At 56.2% G+C, this 18,771-nt stretch overlaps 1 protein-coding gene across 4 annotated transcripts in view; it reads left to right on the top strand.

The window, feature by feature from the left end:
- ARHGEF10L (Rho guanine nucleotide exchange factor 10 like) overlaps positions 1-18,771 on the top strand; it is a 154,388-nt gene that overhangs the window by 94,994 nt on the left and 40,623 nt on the right. For all 4 annotated transcript variants that reach the window (XM_044996110.1, XM_044996112.1, XM_044996111.1 and 1 more), the window contains 4 exons: positions 6,812-6,933; positions 12,589-12,675; positions 13,431-13,663; positions 14,862-15,016. In XM_044996110.1, coding sequence (XP_044852045.1) covers positions 6,812-6,933; positions 12,589-12,675; positions 13,431-13,663; positions 14,862-15,016 — 597 coding nt within the window. The remainder of the gene's footprint in view (positions 1-6,811; positions 6,934-12,588; positions 12,676-13,430; positions 13,664-14,861; positions 15,017-18,771) is intronic.

The raw sequence follows: 18,771 nt of genomic DNA, 5'->3' as shown, positions 1-18,771 counted from the left end.
AACACGCTCAGCGGTGTCATACGGCAGGCCTCAGTCTGGCCTCCTCCCTGGGGCTCTAAAACCAGAATTGGGGGGTGGAATTCTCGACTGCTTCGAGCTACTTAGTGAGTGTGTGTGTGTGTGTGTGTGTGTGTGGAATGTCCATCCGGTCTCTGATCGGAGGTCTTAGGAGGGGGACAATTGTGGATCGCGCCTCAGGGAGGTTGGCATATCTCCTCTATGGGGCAGCACTCCCTGTGCTGTTTGGAGGGGAGTGGAGAGACTCTCGTGTGGACGCCAGCCACGGCAGAGGCCTAGAAAGCGAGCCTGGCCGTGTTTGAGAGAACCAGGAGGGAGGAACCCAGCCCCTGTCGCTCCAAGCAGCTAATGGTCAACCCTGAGCGTTCACTCTCTGCATGGAAGAAAACCAGCCGGGGGCTCAGATGAAATTACGGCTCTTAGGAGACCCTTGCAGTGGGTGTCATGGCTGGGTGCTTTGAGTGCCTTCACCTGTCTTTCCCTGACACCTGCTCTCTCCCCCTTGCTCCTTTCTATAGAGAGGACCACGTTTTACTCTTCTCTTTTGGGGGCGATCGCAGCCAGCCAGCCCTGCCTGTTATTTTTCCATCCCTCTCAAAGGCTGAGCTATAGCTTTGGACACCACCTTGTGTTTACACAAACAAGATGATCACAGCGGTCTATGAAGCAGGTGGAACTGGGTACTGTTGAAGACAGGAGATTGCTCTAGAAGATGGACCCCAGCCTGGTGCAATGTGGCAGATCCTGTGTTCCTAAGTAGAAGGAACAGAACTGACTGCAGGTTTCATCTTTGGTGGCTTCAGACCACACTTTGGGCTTCAGAGCCAGTGGCGTGGCTGCATCTGTTCCTTCCCAGGCTGCAGGTGGCTCTCCCATTGACCTTCAGGGCAAGACACGTTTGTGTGCAGCATTTGATTAAGGCGCTTTGTTTTGCATTTAATTTTCTTGTAATTAAAGCGCCTGGCAGCCACAACCATCAGCGCCCTGGAAATGAGTGAAATAAATAACTCCAGCTACTACTGCCTGGGGGCTTTCTTGAGTTGTGTTGGCTCTGAATGCTGAGGAAATGGGCCAGCAGTTGGAGACTGCCTGGTTCTTATTGCCATACTGCAGGTTTCTGCTGTTTGTCACTTCTCCAAGCTTCCTTGTTTGGCCAACACGGCCTGGAACGGATCTGTGTGCATGCAGCCTTAAAGCCTCCCGAGCCCACAGCTAACAGGTACAGCTGGACTCTTGGACAGAGACTTCCTAGTGTGGCCACCTTCCGGCCAACCTTGAGAATCCTGAGTATAGAACGGTTGCCCAACCGCCTTTCTCCTGCCTGAGTTGTATTTCTGCCCACCTGGCACTGTGTGGTGCCATCCTTGGAAAGGCCCTGGTGGGGTCTGTTCTGCAGATGATTCCGTGCAAGGAAGAGTAGGATGAGGTAAAAACGGCGACAGGCTTTCCAAAGAGCTTAGGGTTGATTTCCAAGTGCTTGGCATCTGCTATCGAGACCAGATTTTTCACGGAGTGCTGCACTTAGCAGCTGCCGTTGCGAACGGTGCTGAGCGCCGATGAAAATCTGGACTCTTGTTTTGGTGCTTTTATAGAAGCTGAGTTCTTATGAAAGTTCATGATCTTAGGGGACCAAGGATGGAAGCTTGTGGGTTGGAACCTGGCCCTTTTTCAGAGGGCAGCAAAGGTGCCTTGGCTACTGTAGGTATGATGTACCCGTGTGGAAGGTGACCCCATATATAGACGCCTCAAGGCGGATAGCTTTTAACCACCAAAAAGGCCACAAGGTTTTAACCAGAGGGAGATGACGTGCTCTGCCTAAGGAGACGTCTGGTCTGAAAAACTGGGGGATGATGGGATCAGGGAATGTTGGCTCAGTGTCTGAGTGATCAGGGCTAGAACTTTCTGGACGGTTTCATTAAAAAGTACCATGTGTGAAACCATGGTGCAGATGCAGAAACTGCTGATCTTCCACATAGTCTTAGCGAAAATCTGTGCCGTGCCCCATTGGACTCAGCCTATAACTTATGTCACTGGCAGCAGAAAGATCCCATTGCGATGGCCAATATTTTTAACATTGACTAGTGGTTTGGGGTACCTAGTCTGAGACGCCTTAGAGGGCCTTGACCCTCACAGGGTGGGTGCAAATTAAGGGGTCTTAATTTGAGAGCCCCAGAACCGAGGCTCCCAAATTCACCAGTCGCTTTTGGAAAGCCGCGCCTGAACTCTAAGGTGGTGTGTGCCACGAAGGGCAGCTTCGAATCTTCCCTTGTTTTGTAAATGGAGCACATCCCCTCGGGAAGTTTATTACGGGTGTCTGTGTAACCCTGGAATGTCATTGGTAGCATTGCTTCTCGGAGCACGGTCACCCTTTGATCTCTTCATTAAACGGGGGAAAGAAAGCAGGCAGATGACAGCCGCATCTCCCCTGGGCGGCCGCAGCTCCCCTGCGTTCTCAGGTCCCCCGGCGGCGGAGAGTTCTCTGGTGACACTTGCGTCCTTCTTATCTGTGTTTCTGTTTAACTCCACCAGCCACTGCAGCAAAAACAAAAAAAAGTTTAATGGAAGAAAAATTCATTTGAAATCTTCTTTGAATGCCTGGATTCCCCCAGGCTGGAAGGAGTTTTGATTCTCTTGTTTTTAACAGTTTGTTTTTTATCTGGGATGCCTGCGGGGAAATCCTGTAACCACCAGTTAGGAATAAAAACGCATTAAAGCCTCATGTGAAGAAATGTTTTGTTATTTCATTTCTTTTTTTTTTTGTTTTTTTTTGGTTTTTTTTTTTTTGCTGCTGCTCAGGCCTGGCTCTCTCTGCTCCGTGCTGCAGTCAGGACTCGGTGCGTGAGCGAAGGTGAAGAAGCAGAAAGAACTGCTCTTAGTCCTTGGAAATGCCAGCCCCTGGTTCCACCCCTGTTGGGTTCCTTGGGAGCAGACGAACCGTATGCATTTTAAACACTGAGCTTCATCCCAAAGCCAATGTTTCTCAACCTTTTTGATACCAGGGACCGGCTTGCCGCCTTCCTAAAGTGTCGGGGAGATCTCAAGGACCACAGACCAGTTGTTGAGGAACACTGATCTAAGCAGTCCAGTCAGCTGAGAGATGCTAGATTCTAGCTCATCACAGCTGATCTGGGGCATGTCTGCGTCTACACAGCAAAAGCCTTGAATCCAGCTAGCGTGGGTAACCCTAGCAGTGACGAGAGCACAGCCAGCCAGATGAGGGTGCGCTCCGGGCTCGCACTATCCATCCTGTTCTGTGCTCGCTGCTAGCAACATTCAAATTAGCACAGGTAGACCTACCTCAGATGTCCCTGTAGAGGGAACCTTTCCCCTGTGGTGTCTGTCTCCAGGGGTTTGTGCTGACACCCACCTCTGTCCTATAGGATGACCAATGAAGCATTCAATAGCATAGTCCTTAGTCAGCGCAGTGGAGTAATAGGTGTCCTGTTTCCAATGCGAGTTGGATCACCGAGCATAACGGAATGGAATTGAGAAAAAGGAAACTGCAGCTGGAAGGCCCACGATTCCAGCCGGCTTTCTTCCCCCTATTTCTTGCGTCGGTTAGAACTGACTGGAGGAAGAGAGAGGCCCAGCAGGTTTATCACCCTGGTGGGGCTTCCCAGGCGTGAAATCAGACTGCAAAGACCTGCGGGGGGGGAGACCTCTCTCAGCCCAGTGTGGGGATGGTCCCTACGGTATGCTGGGGCGTGGTGGCCAGTCCATATCCCATTGGATACCTCCCTAGGCTCTGAACAGCTTCTCTGTGCCTGGCTGAGTTCTGCGAGGGCTGCATCTCAGCTGCTTTTCTGGTTACACCCAGGCACTAGCCAGGGGCTAGTGTGGCTACTCTACTCGGGGATTCAAGGAGTGCCTGCATGTTAACCCTTTCGTGACCAGAGCAGGGAAGTTCTGAGCGTAAAAGAATGTCATCCTCCGCGGCGGGGAGGTATACAGCTCTCAGCTAGGGTTTAAGTGGCCCGGTTAAAGCCTTGTTAACGACCTTTCTCCCATCAGTTACTCTATCCTGCTTTATTGATCTGAGCTGGAAAGTAAGCGACACGAAATAAAGCCTCACTGACAGGTGCTCCTAACCCAGGAGCTTTGGCTGCCGGGAAGGATCCAGGTCAGAGCCATAACAAGGAATTTTTGCGCCCAAGGCAAGGGCTGGCTCCAGGGTCTTCGGTGGCAATTCGGCAGCGGGTCCCCGAGTCCCTCTCGGAGGGAAGGACCTGCCGCCGAATCGCTGCTGAAGAATGAATGAAGCGGTGGCGGCAGTTCGGCGACGGGTCCTTCCCTCCGAGAGGAACTCGGGGACCCGCCGCAGAAGCAGCGGCGGTGATAGAGCGGCTGCCGAAGCGCCACTGATCGCGGTAGGGCTGTGCCCCTCCGCTTTGCGTGCCCGAGGCAAGTGCCTCACTCGCCTCGCCCTTGTTACGGCACTGATCCAGGTCCAGGTGAGGCTTCTGCATACATGTTCAATGTCGCCTGACACCGAGGGCCAGAAGCTGTCTCCAGGAACGGGGGGGTCTGAGCAGAGAGCGACTGTGAACCAGGCGCTGGGGAAGGAGTGCAGAAGGCTGAGTCAGGGGGCCAGTAAGGGTCTGTTTCATGTTTGGCTCAGGCCCTCTCTCATGGGTGCAAGTTGGGAGTATCTCCGCTGGCCCGAGCAGAGTTGGGGTCAGCCATGCGCAAGAGAGAGGGACCTGCGGAGATCACCGCGGGCACAAGACGTTCCTTGGCTTTGCTTGGGTTCCGCCTAGTCCTGTGTTAAAGGAGGCGGGGCCTGATTCACTGGGCGGTAGCGCCAAGAGGTGGAGGGGTGGAGTTATGCTAAATAACTTAACAAGGCTTAGAGCTGGGGTGGGCAAGAGGGTCGAAGTCCAGCCCGGGGAAAACGAAGCTCAACCCAGGGGAAGCTGCCCTGGCCGCGCGATGGAGTCGGCGGGAGAACAGAGACCCAGTGGAAACGCGAGGGGGGAATCCGCATCACTTGGCACCGTTAACCCTAAGCAGGGTGCAATAGGGCATTGCCTCTCAGTCAGGGAACGGGCAGGCTGGGACCCGCTTTGTCCCTTCTCTGGATGCCGTGGGTACGTCTGCATTGCGGTGAGACGCCCGCGACTCCTCCTCCTCGTGGGGCTCGGGCTGAGGGGCTGTTGAACTGCAGTGTAGATGCTCTGGCTTGGGCTGGAGCCCGAGCTCTGGGGCCATCCCATTTTGCAGGGTCCTAAGGCCCAGGCCTGATGTCTACGCTGCAATTAAACAGCCCCTTCGCCGGGAGCCGAGCTCGCTTCAGTCTAGCGAGAGCCGCTAAAAATTGCAGTGTCGACGTGGTGGCCTGGACCCCAGCGCTGGCTGGCAATGAGTGGGCGCCCAGGGTTGTGGGTGGGCTGGTGCAGCCCACGCCGAATTAGTGTCACCCTGTCTGCACGGCTGTTTAGCCAGGCTTGCTAGATTAACGCTTGCCCGGGTATGCCTGCCTGAGCTGCAGGTACACCTCTGGCTGCAGTGTGACCTCCCCCAACCCTCCATCCCCTGGGCATTAAAGGTGAGATGAAGGTGCCTGGTCTTCTGGCCGCAGGTGGAAAGGGAAAGATCCATTCTGGGAGCGATAGGGTGGCTGGAAGGATCTGTTCTTCAGAGAACATCCTAGGAGTCATTCAGATGAAACGAGCCCGTTAGCTCATTGGGTCAGCTGAGGAGCTCTTGTTGACTTTGCTCCTTGTGTTTGGAGGAGGAGCGTTGCTGGCAGAAGTTTCTCTAGTTGTAGAAGTTCCTCTTTCTCGTCCATCAGAGACTAGTCTCCTGCAGCAATTAGGGTAGCTTCCCCCTTAAGGTGCATAGGGGTTCGGGGTGTGTGGGTGCAGCTACTACCTGTGGGTGGCTGGGCAAACCAGTGTCCCAGGCCAGGGCGTCTGGGAAAGGCACATACATGGGAACGGCTGTCTAGAAAACGACTAAATAAGATACATGAAGTGCGCGGTCGCCATGGAAAGAGCTGCTGGACTCAAGGGTGAGACACTCCCTGGAGCCCTGCGTTCCCCACCTCGTTCTGAGCCATGTATGATGATCTTGCAAATATGATCTGTCCCCACCCTGGCTCACTGTTAAAACAGTAGTGGGGAGGGGACAGAAGAGGCTTCTTGGAGAAAAGTAGAGGAGAAATGTGTGATGTTAGCTCATGGCTTCTAGTGTGTCCTTGCCGATAAATGATCCTAGGCCAGCACCCTTGAAAGTTGGACTACTGATGGTAATATCACAGCTGCTGATCGCTGCTCCTCTCTGTAAATGGGCTGCACTATTGATTAATCACTGGACTGGGACTTAGGAGATCTGGGTTCTCATCCCAGATCTACTACTTGGCCACGTCACTCAGACAGCTGAGCCTTAGTTCCACGTCCGTGAAATCGGGCTGATGCTAGCACAGGGGCACTGTAAGGATAAACACGTTGCTTTGCGAGGCGTTCTTGTGCGGTAGTGCTGGAGGCCATGTACCTACTTCAGCAGGATTTGCACTCACCCACTTGGAGGGTAGGGAGCACTTTAAAACCCAGCTCCCAGTGGAGTTTGTAGTTCTTTGCCGAATGGGGACTTTTTTTTTTCTTGAAGGAGCAGGGCTTGAAACCTCTTTTCCTGGTGCAATGGGCACAGACCCCTCTAGAGCTTACAGACAGCTGGGGCTCTGATCCCCTCGGCTCTGCGTGTTTGGAGGCGTTCGGGGAGTGCTGGGTGGGAGGGAACGGTCTATATAACCTGCAAAGCTGTTAACTTCCCCTGCCTGCTCCGCTTGCCACAGGGGAGGAGAACCAGCCTGGGTGGCTGTGTCCTGACGAAGACAAGAAAAGCAAAGCTCCCTTCTGGTGTCCCATCCTGGCGTGCCGCATACCTGCCTTCTCCTCCAATGCCCTCGACCTGCAGGTAAGAACCAGCATCATCCTTTCTCTTCTCCTCTCCCCCAGACTGTTTGGATGCTGAGGAGAGCAGATGTGGGGTGGGCTGTTAGACTGCCCCATGTTGATGCATTGCCCCCGCTCTGTCTTTCCGGTGTCTCTCTTTGCTGCTTGTAAGGGACACAGGGACAGGTGCCCCGGTCAGGGCTGCTAAGTACGAGACTGGGGGGTTTCATGTCGCTCTGGGAGATGCTAACAGGAGAAGGTGAAGGAGGGTTCTTGGTCTCGGAGGATTGAACGCCCCTGCTGTGGGACTGGTCCCCAGTGGTAGAATCGGGGCGAGTCCTTGTGTGGCTTTTGTGGCTAGACACTAGCAAAAGGGGGGATGGCGGCTCAGGGAAGTGGGGGCAGTCCCTGGAACTGGACTGCGGGCCCGTGGAAATTCTAGGTGCTACGTCAGTGCTGGCTCACCTGTCCCAGGTATTGTGGTCAGCTTGCTCAGAAGTGCCTAGGAACCCCAGTCATGGGCCAGGGCCCGCCCTGTGCTAGGGCTGTACGAACACAGAACCAAAAGCCAGTCGCTGCCCCGGTGAGCTGGCAGTCTAAGTAAACGGTACCTTGGCATGGTGTGATACAAGCCTGGCGACCTCCCAGATTGGGAACGTGTGGATAGCCACAGTCCCACTGTGAGTTAAAACTCGGTGGTACGGCGCCGGACTGGCCGTCAGAGATCCTGGCTTTGTCACTAACTCACTGAATGACTTTGGGCAAGAGACTTAATCTCTCTGTGCTCCGTCCCTAGCGTGGGGACACCAGCACTTCATTTCTGGTCTTTTTCCACTGTGATCTCCTCGGGACAGGGACAGACTGTCCGTAGACACCACCTGGCGCAATGGGCCCCTCGGCACAACCAAGATAACAGGCGGCCAAGTTTGCCTATCCATGCGGCTACCGTAGCGGGATGCTCCTAACGACCCACGTTAAGTGGGTGGATGCAGCGTTTCGGGAAACAAGCCAGTGAAAACCACTTGAAAGCTCCCGGTAGTTGTTGCGCACAGAAACCAATGCAGTGCAGGGATTAAGGACCGGCTGAACCACCACCACCACAGCTCTTGCCTGATGACCTGCTTTCTTCCAGGGCTGTCCTGGGAGCTCAAGGTGTAATCGGCCGGCCGGCCTTTCCTTGCAGCATGTTGCTTTCCCGCCGACAAAACCTGCTTGGTCTTGGCTGCCTTGACGCACTCTTTACAACACCCCGTCGCTGCTTCTCTCCTGACGGCTGTGTGGGGTGGGAAGGCTTGAGGGTTCGCTGCAAAACCCTGCTGATCTGCTCAAGCAGCCACTCAAAACACCCATGTGGTGGTCCTCATCCGCCTGCCTTGCTCCTGGAGTTGAACTGCTGCAGGGCTGCTGGGAGGTGCTTGGGGGGTGGGGGAGGCGCTGATCTGCAGGGCTGCCAGTGGGTGCTCCAGCCCTGGAGCACCTGCGGAGTCGGTCCCTTGGAGCCTCAGATCTAGGGCGTGAATCAGGCAAGGTCCTGGGGAGACGGGGAGGGGTGGATTCTCCTTTACACCATCCAAGAGGGAACAAAACATATGGTGCCCCAAGCCCTCTGCGGGTTCAGTGCAGCAACACAGGGACGTGCTATGGGGAGGGCATGGAGGCTGGTGGCTTAGGGGAATGGCAGCCAATTAATCCTCCCAGTAGCTGCCTGATGTAGGTGAGTCACGTGCTCATGGGGAAACTGAGGCACGGCATCTCCGTGGCAACGCCAAGAATAGAACCCAGGAGTTCTGCCTGGACACTGCTGTCTCTTGGTGCGTCATGGCTAACAGGCGCTAGCTAAGCATGTCTATTCAGGCATCCGCCTCTCCTCTTGCTTCTGTTTCAAGAGGTGCGGCCTGTACCGGCCCCCCAGCCTCTCTTCTCCCACCCCAGCTTCCCTGTTGCCATTCAGGACAGAAGTAACCCAATCAGCGCCCCGTCGGCGGGATGAATTAGGGCTCCCCAGCGTTGGGAGTTTTCATCCAATTACCGACAGTAACAGATGTGATGTTGTCGAGCCGCCGGCTCCCTTCCCCCTCCCGCAGCCGGCTCCGGCGGGAGCCTTCGTCAGCGGAGGAGCACATTCCTTCTGGAGCCCTCGCTGCCGTGCCGGCTAATTAGACCAAATGGCGGGCTGTCTCTCTCCGGGGGGAGCAGGGCTGTGTGTGTTGCCAGCGCGGTGCTTCCTTATCAGCCCTGCCATAGATTCTGCTCTGTGCAGTTGTGGTTTTATTTTATTTTTTTTAAATGCTAACAAGGGCACCAGCTGGAAGAGGACAACGCTCCTTCTTCTGTCTTTAATCTACTAAGTTCCTTTGCTGTGGTAACATCCTTCCCTCCTGTCCCCGTGGAGTCTGTGTCGCTTTCGTGGTGTCCTCTGACTTCAAACACTTACCCGAATCTCACTGGGGTCCCGGGAGCTGGGGACCTTCCAGTCTCTTTCCACGGAGCCTTAAACATTCCAGATCCCTCACCAAATTCAGCCTAAGCCCCCAGGTTCTCCCCCTGCCCCTGGCTCTACCAGCTGCGAATCATCACTCGGATCTGCTCCAGCTCCTTCGCGAAGTGGCTCGTAGTCGGTGCCAATGGGGAGGTGGCCGCCTGGGAAAAAATCCAGGCTGGGCTTTGCCTGGCACTGTGTGTGCTGGTGCCGAGACAAATCCCCGGCTCCGTGGATGTGCCTGGGACGTGGAGGTGGGGAGGATGTCTGGGGGGGAGGGGCTCTCTGTACCCACTCGCTCCCCTGTGGGGCGACAGGAGGAGATGGAGTGAATCCCAGCTGGCAGTGCCCAAATCCTTGCTGGGCTTCTCCGCAGTGGAAGGCGCCAACGGGACATGTTGTCATTTGAGGATGGGGCGGATATTGAAGCAAAGGGCGAAGCGTGTGACCCAGCGTTGCTTGCGCTGCAGCAAACTTCTTGCAAGGGTTCCCATGCTGGACCGGTGCCGATCCCAGCGAATCTGTGCCTGGGCTCTGCGTGCCTGGGTACATAGCAAATCCCTGCGCCGAGGGATTCGTTAGGGCGGCGATCATCGGCAAAGGCCTTGACTTCTCCACCCTTCCCCACCTGTCTTATTCCCTCTCATCCCCCACTCTCCTGGCCTCTCCGCACAAGCTCCTGGCATCCCCGTCCGCCACCTGATCCAGGCGGCTCCGTACACCCCCTTCCCCGCTCCGTCTACGAGAGCGACTTCTCCAGCCCGTTCCTAGCAATGGGCTGCGTCCTGGTGCCTTTGCATGAATAAATAACGTCAGTCAATTAAAACAAGGCTAGAAAAGCCCCCATGAGAGGCTAACTGGGTGCTCATTAAAGGGCTAAATGCCATCGGCAAAGGCTGTAGTCATGGGCGATGGGGTGTCCGGAGGGAGGTGCCCTCGTCCGTGTGCCCTGGAAGAGCAGCAGAGTTGCCAACCTCCAGGATTGAAGGATGGTCATGTGATGAAGCCTCCAGGAATACGTCCAACCAAAACTGGCAACCCTAAAGAGCAGTTACTGGCCTGGAGCTCTGAGCAAGAGCTTGCTGCTTGTGCCAAGTGGCCGGCTTTGCCGAGAGCATCCATCAGTCTCCGACGCGCTGGCCGGAGCAATCTGTGGTGGGCCTCCCGCCCCCCTTACCTGTCCAGCTGCGGGTTGTCCGTGTCTAGTTCTTAGCTTCGTAGGCCCTTTGTGGAAGCCCTGGCCTAGCGACGGGAGCCACGTTGTGGGGGCTGCCCAAATTCGTCCGTGTGCCCACTGGAAACAGCAAGCGGGAGGACGGGGAGGTGCAGTTCAGTGTCTAGGGATGGGCCCTGCTATGGGGCAAATCTTGCCTCCATGCCCCACGGTTCTGCTCTGGGAACCTGTCCCATGTGCTTCACCGGGGAAGGGGGGGATTTCATCCCTGCCGATTACGCCCTCCCTGGAGAGGGTTTGCTGTGTTCTGGGCTCATAGGAGCCATGCTGGGCTCCCGTGGAGAGGCACCCAGTCAGCAAGTCCCTCAACCACATCCCTTGCCAGCTGCCACTGCCAATGCTTTGGGCTGGGGTGCTCCTTGCAGGCCCTGCGGTGCTGCCATATCCTGCCCTTGCTGGGCTATATATTGTGTGGGGGGGCACCCTACGCACCAGTCCCTGTCTGCACATGCCTCCAGGCACTGGGGGAATTGATCCCTGCAGGTGACGGATGCTTTGACTTCGCCCAAACTGCAGCACGCTTAGGGTCAAGCATGTCTAAACGCTCCCCTGTGTGTCTCCTCGGCTGCGTTTTGCTGCCAAAACCAAGGGTTTGCTGCACTCAGAGCTGTAGTGTCAGCACAGCTACGGGAGAGCGAGCTGGCGCTTTTGTCCTGACTTGCAGGTCATCAGTTCTGGGCCTCTCTCTGTGAGGTTAAGAGGGAGAAAAGATGCATCTCTGCCTGCCTGCCTGTCGATCCCAGGCTGCCTGGCGGGCAGAGAAAGCAGGAAATGTCCCAGGTTTGTCTTAGTCAGTGGAGCCAGTTTGCTCTGATGGTGGCGGAGGGAATCAAGATGCAAAAGAGAATTTGGGCCTATAGCTCCCTACTCGCTCCGAGAACGACGGTGGGTTTTGCAAAGGCAAAATAGTCTAGTGGTCAGAGCAGGGAACTGGGAGCCAAACAAAACGTGTCTGGTTTGTGCCGCAGGAGTTCATCTGAAACTCTGCCTCTGAGGCTGAGATACCTGCGTTTCTCCCACACCCCCTCCCCCCCCCATGCCCAGGGTATCGATCTGTGGTTTGGAAGAGCTCCAGAGCTGAGCTGTAACTGTAGGAGGCTCGCTCGGTTCCATCCTGGAACCTTCAGACAGGACGCCTGGCTCCATTCCTGGCTTGGCCACGAGCTCGCGGCGTGACCTTGAGCAGATCGCTTTGGGCGAGCCTTGAAAAAAAGCCCACGTGATTGATCCTGACCTGTGATCCCAAGTCGCTTGGGTACTGCTGGACAAACCTACCCTGGGCCTGTCTGTGATTCTGTTGCCCCATCTGTTAATAAGGCTACTTACCTGCACTCCTTTCCAAAAGGTGGTGATCTGAATGCGCGGTGGCATCCGATTCCAAACGGAAGTGGGGTGCCTAAGATCCGAGGCAGGTTTTGAGATTTTGTATGAGGGCTGTGTGCCGGACAGTGGCTGTTCTCCCTTCCACCTCGCCACTACAGCTGCCGTTCAGTTGAGATCTCTGTAAATATCCCATGCATCCATCGAGAAGCTGGCTATGGAAAACCGGACTTCAAAACAGTGTCTCTAAACATGGCTCGTCCAAATCCCCCATGGCCAGAGCAGGAGGAGAAGAATCCAGCGTTTGATGTCTCTGTGGGCCAGTGAAATGTCCAGGCTTGTGTGCAAACCACAGATGGCTCTGCCAGGGGGCTGGGGGAGTGGGGTTGCTGGCAGATCACAGGGCAGAGGGCCATCTTCTCTACCTTGACGACTCGTAATTGTGCAGCCGCGCCGCTGTGGTTTGGGGAGCATGTGCTCGGATTCCACGTCTCAGCACATTGAGGTGCAGAGGCGCGGTGGAGGGGGTCAGGGCGGGGAGAGCATTTTGGCTCTTGCGTTGACCTTCATGCTCATATGATGCTTCCCAGCAAAGCGCTGTCCAGGCCTCGATTGATGGCGTTGTGTCCCCGTCTCTCTTCCAGCTCGGAGCCGTGGTGCACAATCCTGTCCAGTCCTCGCTGCTGGGCTTCTCTGCCGTGAGCACCTCCCTCCCGCAGGGGTATCTGTGGGTGAGTACGGGCTGAGCTGGCCTGCGTGGGGAACGGCTCCTGATAGTCGAAGGCTAGAGCCTCCCGCTAATCCCAGTCGGGGCTCGCCCTCGAGGGTCTGACTTAGCTCAGGCTTGAGGTGCTCGGATACCCCGGTGATGGGCAGGAGCGTGAAGAAGAGAGATGCTTTGTAAGGGATTCAGCCAAGTTCGTTTTCCTGGTCAATCCAGGCCAGCCCGCTACTGGCACTGTTGGCGAGTGTCAGATGGGAAGGGGATGGGCAGCAAGGGGGTGGGCAGTGAAATGCCACAGCCCCAGTTATGCCTGGGCCTGGGGTTTCGGTTCCTTGCATGGAAATCAGCTGTTCGAGCAGGGCCCTGCGTAAACTACCCAAAGTAATTGCGGTAATTAACCCCCTGGGTGCTGCCTAGTGTGTCTGCGGCATGGGGTACAGGCCCCCCTGCTCCACCCACTGATGCTCCTTTAAGGAGATCCTGTGTACCTCCTAGAGCTTGCAGGCCAGGAGGGGTCGCTCTGATCAGCCTGACCCCCCCCCCCAGCTCCTGGCCAGAGAGCCTGACCCAGAGTCCTGCACGGGAGGAACTGCCGTGGGCATGGTCCAAGCAGCTTGTCATCCCAGTCTCCACCCTATGGCAAAGCCGGGGGAGAAAACGGGGCACCCTGTTGTTTGCAGAAGGTGTGGGGGTGGGGGAATATTCCAGCCTGCAGGGGCAGAAGTTCAAAGCCCCTCTGGGTGGCTTCCTGCATCCCCACAGGTTGGAGGAGGCCAGGAAGGAGCAGGGGGCCAGGTGGAGATCTTCTCGCTCAACCGCTCAGTGCCCCGCACGGTGAAGTCCTTCCCGGTGGCCTCCCAGGTGCTCTGCATGGAATACATTCCCGAGAAGAGCAAGGAGGAGCAAGAGCAGGGGAAAGCGGAGGATTCGAGATCGGCAGCTGACCAGCCCTCCGCCCCGCATCCCACCATCTGTCTGGGGCTGCAGGATGGCAGGTGAGGTTTGGGCCGGGGGCTCGGCCTTGCAGCCTCCTCCGTGGAGGCAGGTGTCCCCCAGCACAGCCATGGCGACCGCCCCGTAGCCAGGCTGCGTATCGAGCGCCACCAGCCTGCTAACGCTAGCACTACGCTCTAGCAGTGCCGTCGGCAGTCCAGCCGGCTGGCCCTTCCGTTGTTCTCCGTCTGTGGCTTTCCTCCTCCTGCTCTGCACCCCAGTAGAATTCTGAGAGCAGCCGGCGTCTCCCCCCGGAAATCTCAAGTCTTACGTCCCCCTCAGCCGCCTCCACTCCTGGAGCAATGGGCAGGGCTGGGCGTTGAGCTTCTCCACCCTTCCTGTAAGGGGTCACTGATTTTTAAGGCTGCTCCTCTGCAAATTCTTCCTGCCTCCTCCAGCCTGGACAGTGGAAGGCAGAGGCCAGGCCCCGGACAGGATCTGCAAATCAGATCAGGTAGATCCCCATCTATCCCCATAGCCCTTCCTGCACCTCGTGGTCTTGTCTCCACTTGATGCCAGAGGGATTCAGACTCCTCTGCCTATGCGGGTAAAAATAGTCTCCTTTAGGAACTGGCTGAGTTTTGAGTGTTTGCAGCAGCAGGATGTCTTCCACCAGCCAGGAGCCTGCAAGGACCGAGCTCTGGGCATCCATGATTTTCCCCGGCTTAGCTTTGTCTCGCTGTGAAAATCCTGGCATTGCGTGTGTTGATTTGCCCACTGCTGTCACTTAGCTCCATTACTACGGGCAGCTGCCAACCGGTGACCCTAACCTGGTCGCGCCCCTTGTCCCTAAGGTGGAGCCCTGAGTTTGGCATTGCAGACACCAGCCATGCACGTCATCAGTCCAAGAGCTCCACGTTCAGACAGAGCCGCGGGAGCCATAGCTTCCTCCCTGGCTGGGATATCTCCCTCCCGTGGGCTCCATCCCGGAGCGAATCCACATTCTGGCTTAAATCGTATGCATGGCAGAGCTGGGCCATACCTTCCTCAGTCCGGGAGCAAATTGGGGGGGAACAGAAACATGAGAGATCAGCCTGGGGTGGCATGTTCAGAACCTGCTTCGTGCAGGTGGATCGGATGGATCTGCTCCCGCTCTGCGCGGGGGACTCCCGGCGCAGTCGGTGGCTGGCAGGGCTGGACTTCGTACAGGTGCTCACCCGTGTTACTCTGGGCTTTCCCACTCCTTCCCCCTCTCTTCAGCATCCTGGTGTACGGCAGCGTCGACACGGGGACTCAGTGCTTGCTGACCTGCCAAAGCCCTGGGCGGCAGCCTGTCCTCTGCCTGAAGCATAGCCCCGAGTACCTGTTTGCCGGACTGCACAACGGCACCGTAGCTGCTTACGCCAGAAACAACGGTGAGTGTGGGAGTGGCGCACGGGGAGGCGGGCGCTTTGGTTTTGACGTGCCTTCCCCAGGGATCTGGAATGAGGCTGGGGAGACAGGAATGGTCTCCCAGCTGCGGGGCCAGTCTCTGTCTCGCCTTTGCCCTGGCTGCAGCGGGGCTGCTAGTTAACCCTTTGCTGCTGTTACATTGGAGCATCGCCTGCGAATCCGTGCCTGGAGCACGGGTGTAACGTGCCCAGTGTAGCTGGGAGGGGTGGAATTGGATCTTCCTACCAGCTGCCGTGCTCAGACTCTGGCCAGTGGCCTGCAGAGTGACACGGCGTGTTCAGAAGGGAAGGATGAGTCAGGGGCATAGGTTAGCCCCTGGGGTGGGGGAGCCCTGCATTCAATTCCTTGCTGTGCCACTGACTTCCTCTGTGTTCTTGGCCAAGTCCATCATTTCCCCCATCTCTAAAACAGGAATAACAGCGTTGCCTTGCCTCCCAGGGGGGTTGTAAGGATAAATATGTCTCAGATTGTGAGGCACTCGGCTCCTGCAGTGCTGAAGGCCGTAGACGTACCAAAGGGAGAGGTGATGTGATATTAAGGGGTCCCCTGTACAACAATAGTTAGCGGGATATCCAGGGCGCTGATTAGATTTACTGGCCTGCAGTTTTCCGTCAGTTATTGGCTATTCAGACACAGTAATTGTGGCCTGCGTGCATGGTCCAGTTGGGACTGGATTGTCTTAAATCTCCCAGGGGGTCGTCACAAGCAGGACAATACTTAACTGACCCAATGGAGGGACAGGCTTGTCCAAACCGTCCCTGGACCCCATAGGAAAAGTTAGTCCAAGTTGATTGCCAAGTGGTTTTTAAAACTTTCTTTCCTGCTATTGCAAATGTATAAATATATATAGAGAGATGCTAATGGGCTGTTCAGAATGCAATTGCTGGAATTCAGGATTCGTAACAGCTGCAGAAATAAACTCCTGTTTGAGAATTAGAGACTAATTTCCTATTGACGGGCTGTCACTTCTCTCTGGCAGAGAAGACGCTGGTTGTCTCCAAATGGCTTTTAAACTTCCTTGCTCTAACTTCTAGTTGGACAACGGACGTTTGTTTGGAGCTATTCAATCCAACGAGCCTTTCTTGGTCTGCCAAGCTAGACAAGTGTTTGCCAAGTGGCACATCTGTCAGGATCACTTATTTCTCCCTTTTCCAGGAATGTCCATTTACCCAAGAGTCCAACCAGGGACTGAGACTGATGTATGTGGATGCCGAGGGCCAGGGCAAAGCCATAAACGCCATTCAGGTTCTCAAAATAGGCCTAAAGTGGTTCATACGTGCTGACCATTATCTTGGTCTTCATCAGGGCTTGAACCTGGGACCTTCAGAGCCCAAAGCCTGCACCCCTGCATCTTGAGCTAAAGGACTAAGCCCGTGTGCTGGTATCAGCAACAGACTCATAGCCTCGGTGGATCAGGCATAGGGAAGATGCCTGAATGGTTGTGCAGAGTTTTGGGCTAGGGATGATTTTTCCCCCTCTGGGTTGGCCATTGGATGCCAGGTGTTGTACGTAGTGGCGTGGGGTGGTGAATGCTCGCTCCTGCGGTCCAGAGGTCTCTGCTTGGCTCCCTCTCCTGGTGCTGCATTAAGCAGCTGGCATGGCTGTGTCATCGCGGCCCGTTCAGGGTTCTACACGGGGGCGTGCGCAGAACGCTGACGCCACTTGGCGGCGTGTTGGTTTTTTTAAATGAGTTTTTGATAAGGCATTTATAGGTTTCAATTTAAGGGGGAGAGGCGAAAGGAAGCCATCTCCCAGGCAGGCGGGAGTGTGTGGGAATGTAAATACATGCACATATCTGCAGGGTTCATGGAGCTCTCGCTCCGTTGGATAAATACGGTAGGGAACCTGGCTCCCTGCACTGCACGGAGCGCGAACAGCTCTCAGCTCCAGCTCTGCGTATCGCTCCTCTCCTCTGCTCTGAGACATCTCCACCTCCTCCCGGCCTCTCCCCTGTTGCTGGGCTTTGCTTCTTTTGGGGGCCCGGCTTTAACGACCTGCCACGCTGTGCCCCCTTCACTTCTGTTTCTAGTGCAAGGGGTTACTCTTAAGAGCTGAAGGCGGGTGGAGAGGGGCTGGGAGGGTGGCGCGGGTGGAGGGACAGGAGTGACTTTCTTGGCTGGATTCTGCCCAGGCGTGTGGTGAAAGGGGCAGCAGACTGGTATGGCACCCACAGGGAGCGCGTGGCCTTGGTTTGCAGGGGTTCCAGTGAAGATCTCTGGAGTTCTGGTGCACGGCTGTTCAGCCTGGCTTCGGAAGGCAGCTCGGGCCTGTCTACTCGTGTTTTGGGATCAGTTCAGCTGCACCTGTTGGCGCTGGGGTTCTGGGGAGGGGGCCTGGGTTCCTTTCTCTCTGAGGTGCAGGGTCTTTAGAGGCTGCAGGCTGGCTGTTTTCTGGAATGCACCTGGAGTTCTCAGGGCTGGTGGTTTTGCAAAATCCTCTTTGACTTTATAAAGGGAGCAGATTCCTTCTGGAAGCCTTTCAGGGATAGCAAACAAAAGCCCCCGCAGTGTCGTTCGTTACTGATTCATCTCTCTGACTCCCACTGCTCTTTAATGTTCTGCTGAAGCCATGGGAAATCTTGGCAGGACAAATCTGTGTCCGTGAAAAGCGCAGCGACGGCAGGCCAAGGTCAGTTGGCCCTACCCAGGGTCTGTCACCAGGTCTCCCGTGTCCAGGAAGGATCTGCAAGGTGGAAACTCGAGGTCTCCGTCCCATTGTCCCGGCCCAACCATATAAACTGCACCGATGTGGGTGGTTCCCATCCTGTTAAGCCAGCGGTGGGGCCCGGTCCTGTGAGCCCCTCGACTAGTCCAGCAGCCAGAGATGAAGGTGCTTGATGCGTCAACGGAGGGGGGGTGTTTAGCCCCCTGGCTGGCAGCTGGATTCAGACATTGCCTTCAGCCATTGTACAGCCAACAGCTGGTGTGGAGCTGCTCCGCATCACTTCACGTGGGCCCCACTTCCAGAGGCGAACCCGGCCTTGTCTCGTTGCTGGAAGGGGCTTGACTAGATGAGGATCCTGGACTCCAGTCCCCAGGAGCCCCCCGTGGCGTCTGCCTAGGCCATGGCCCCTAGGCGGGGGGCTCTGGTCACTGGAGTGCAGAGAGCCTGGATGTCCTGGTGCCATGGCTGTGGTGCACGGGCGGCAGTCACAAACACACCTTGGTTCACCCCACGTGGAAGGGGATTTCTCCTTGGCACAAGGGGAAGAATCCCGTGTCTGCGGGAATCCCGAGGGTCCTGATTGCAAGGCGTGGTATGGATGGGAAGTAGGTGGTTGTGATATCCGGGGAGATGCGCCATCTTCACCATGAGGGTGCAGTCTCCACCCTGCTCCGTCACCGGGTGCCCCCTTTCACCCAGCGCTCTGCCTGCTTTCTCAGCCAAAGAAAGGCCATAAGGAGAGAGAGCGAGGGATTCGCAAGGCCCCTGCTGCGGCTCTTCCAGTTAATCTGAGCCTCAACTATTCATGCGCTGCTTTTCTCTGGGATGCCGTTAAAGTCGGGCCGCTCCGTTGCCCCTGCCTCTCAGCAGAGGTGAGCCGGGTGTCAGGTGGATGAGCCCAGGGAGACTTCATTCCTGCTGGGATTTCCATGGCTCAAGTCAGCTCCTGACTTCCGGGATTACTGACCCTCCCTCCCACTCCCAGTGTAGGGACCAAGGCACCGAGAGACGGTTGGGCAGTGGGAATGAAGCGGAGCTGCAGCCATGTGCCTGT

Source organism: Mauremys mutica, chromosome 21, assembly GCF_020497125.1.
Source record: "Mauremys mutica isolate MM-2020 ecotype Southern chromosome 21, ASM2049712v1, whole genome shotgun sequence".
NCBI lineage: Eukaryota > Metazoa > Chordata > Testudines > Geoemydidae > Mauremys > Mauremys mutica.
This window is presented reverse-complemented; position numbering and strand designations above follow the sequence as displayed.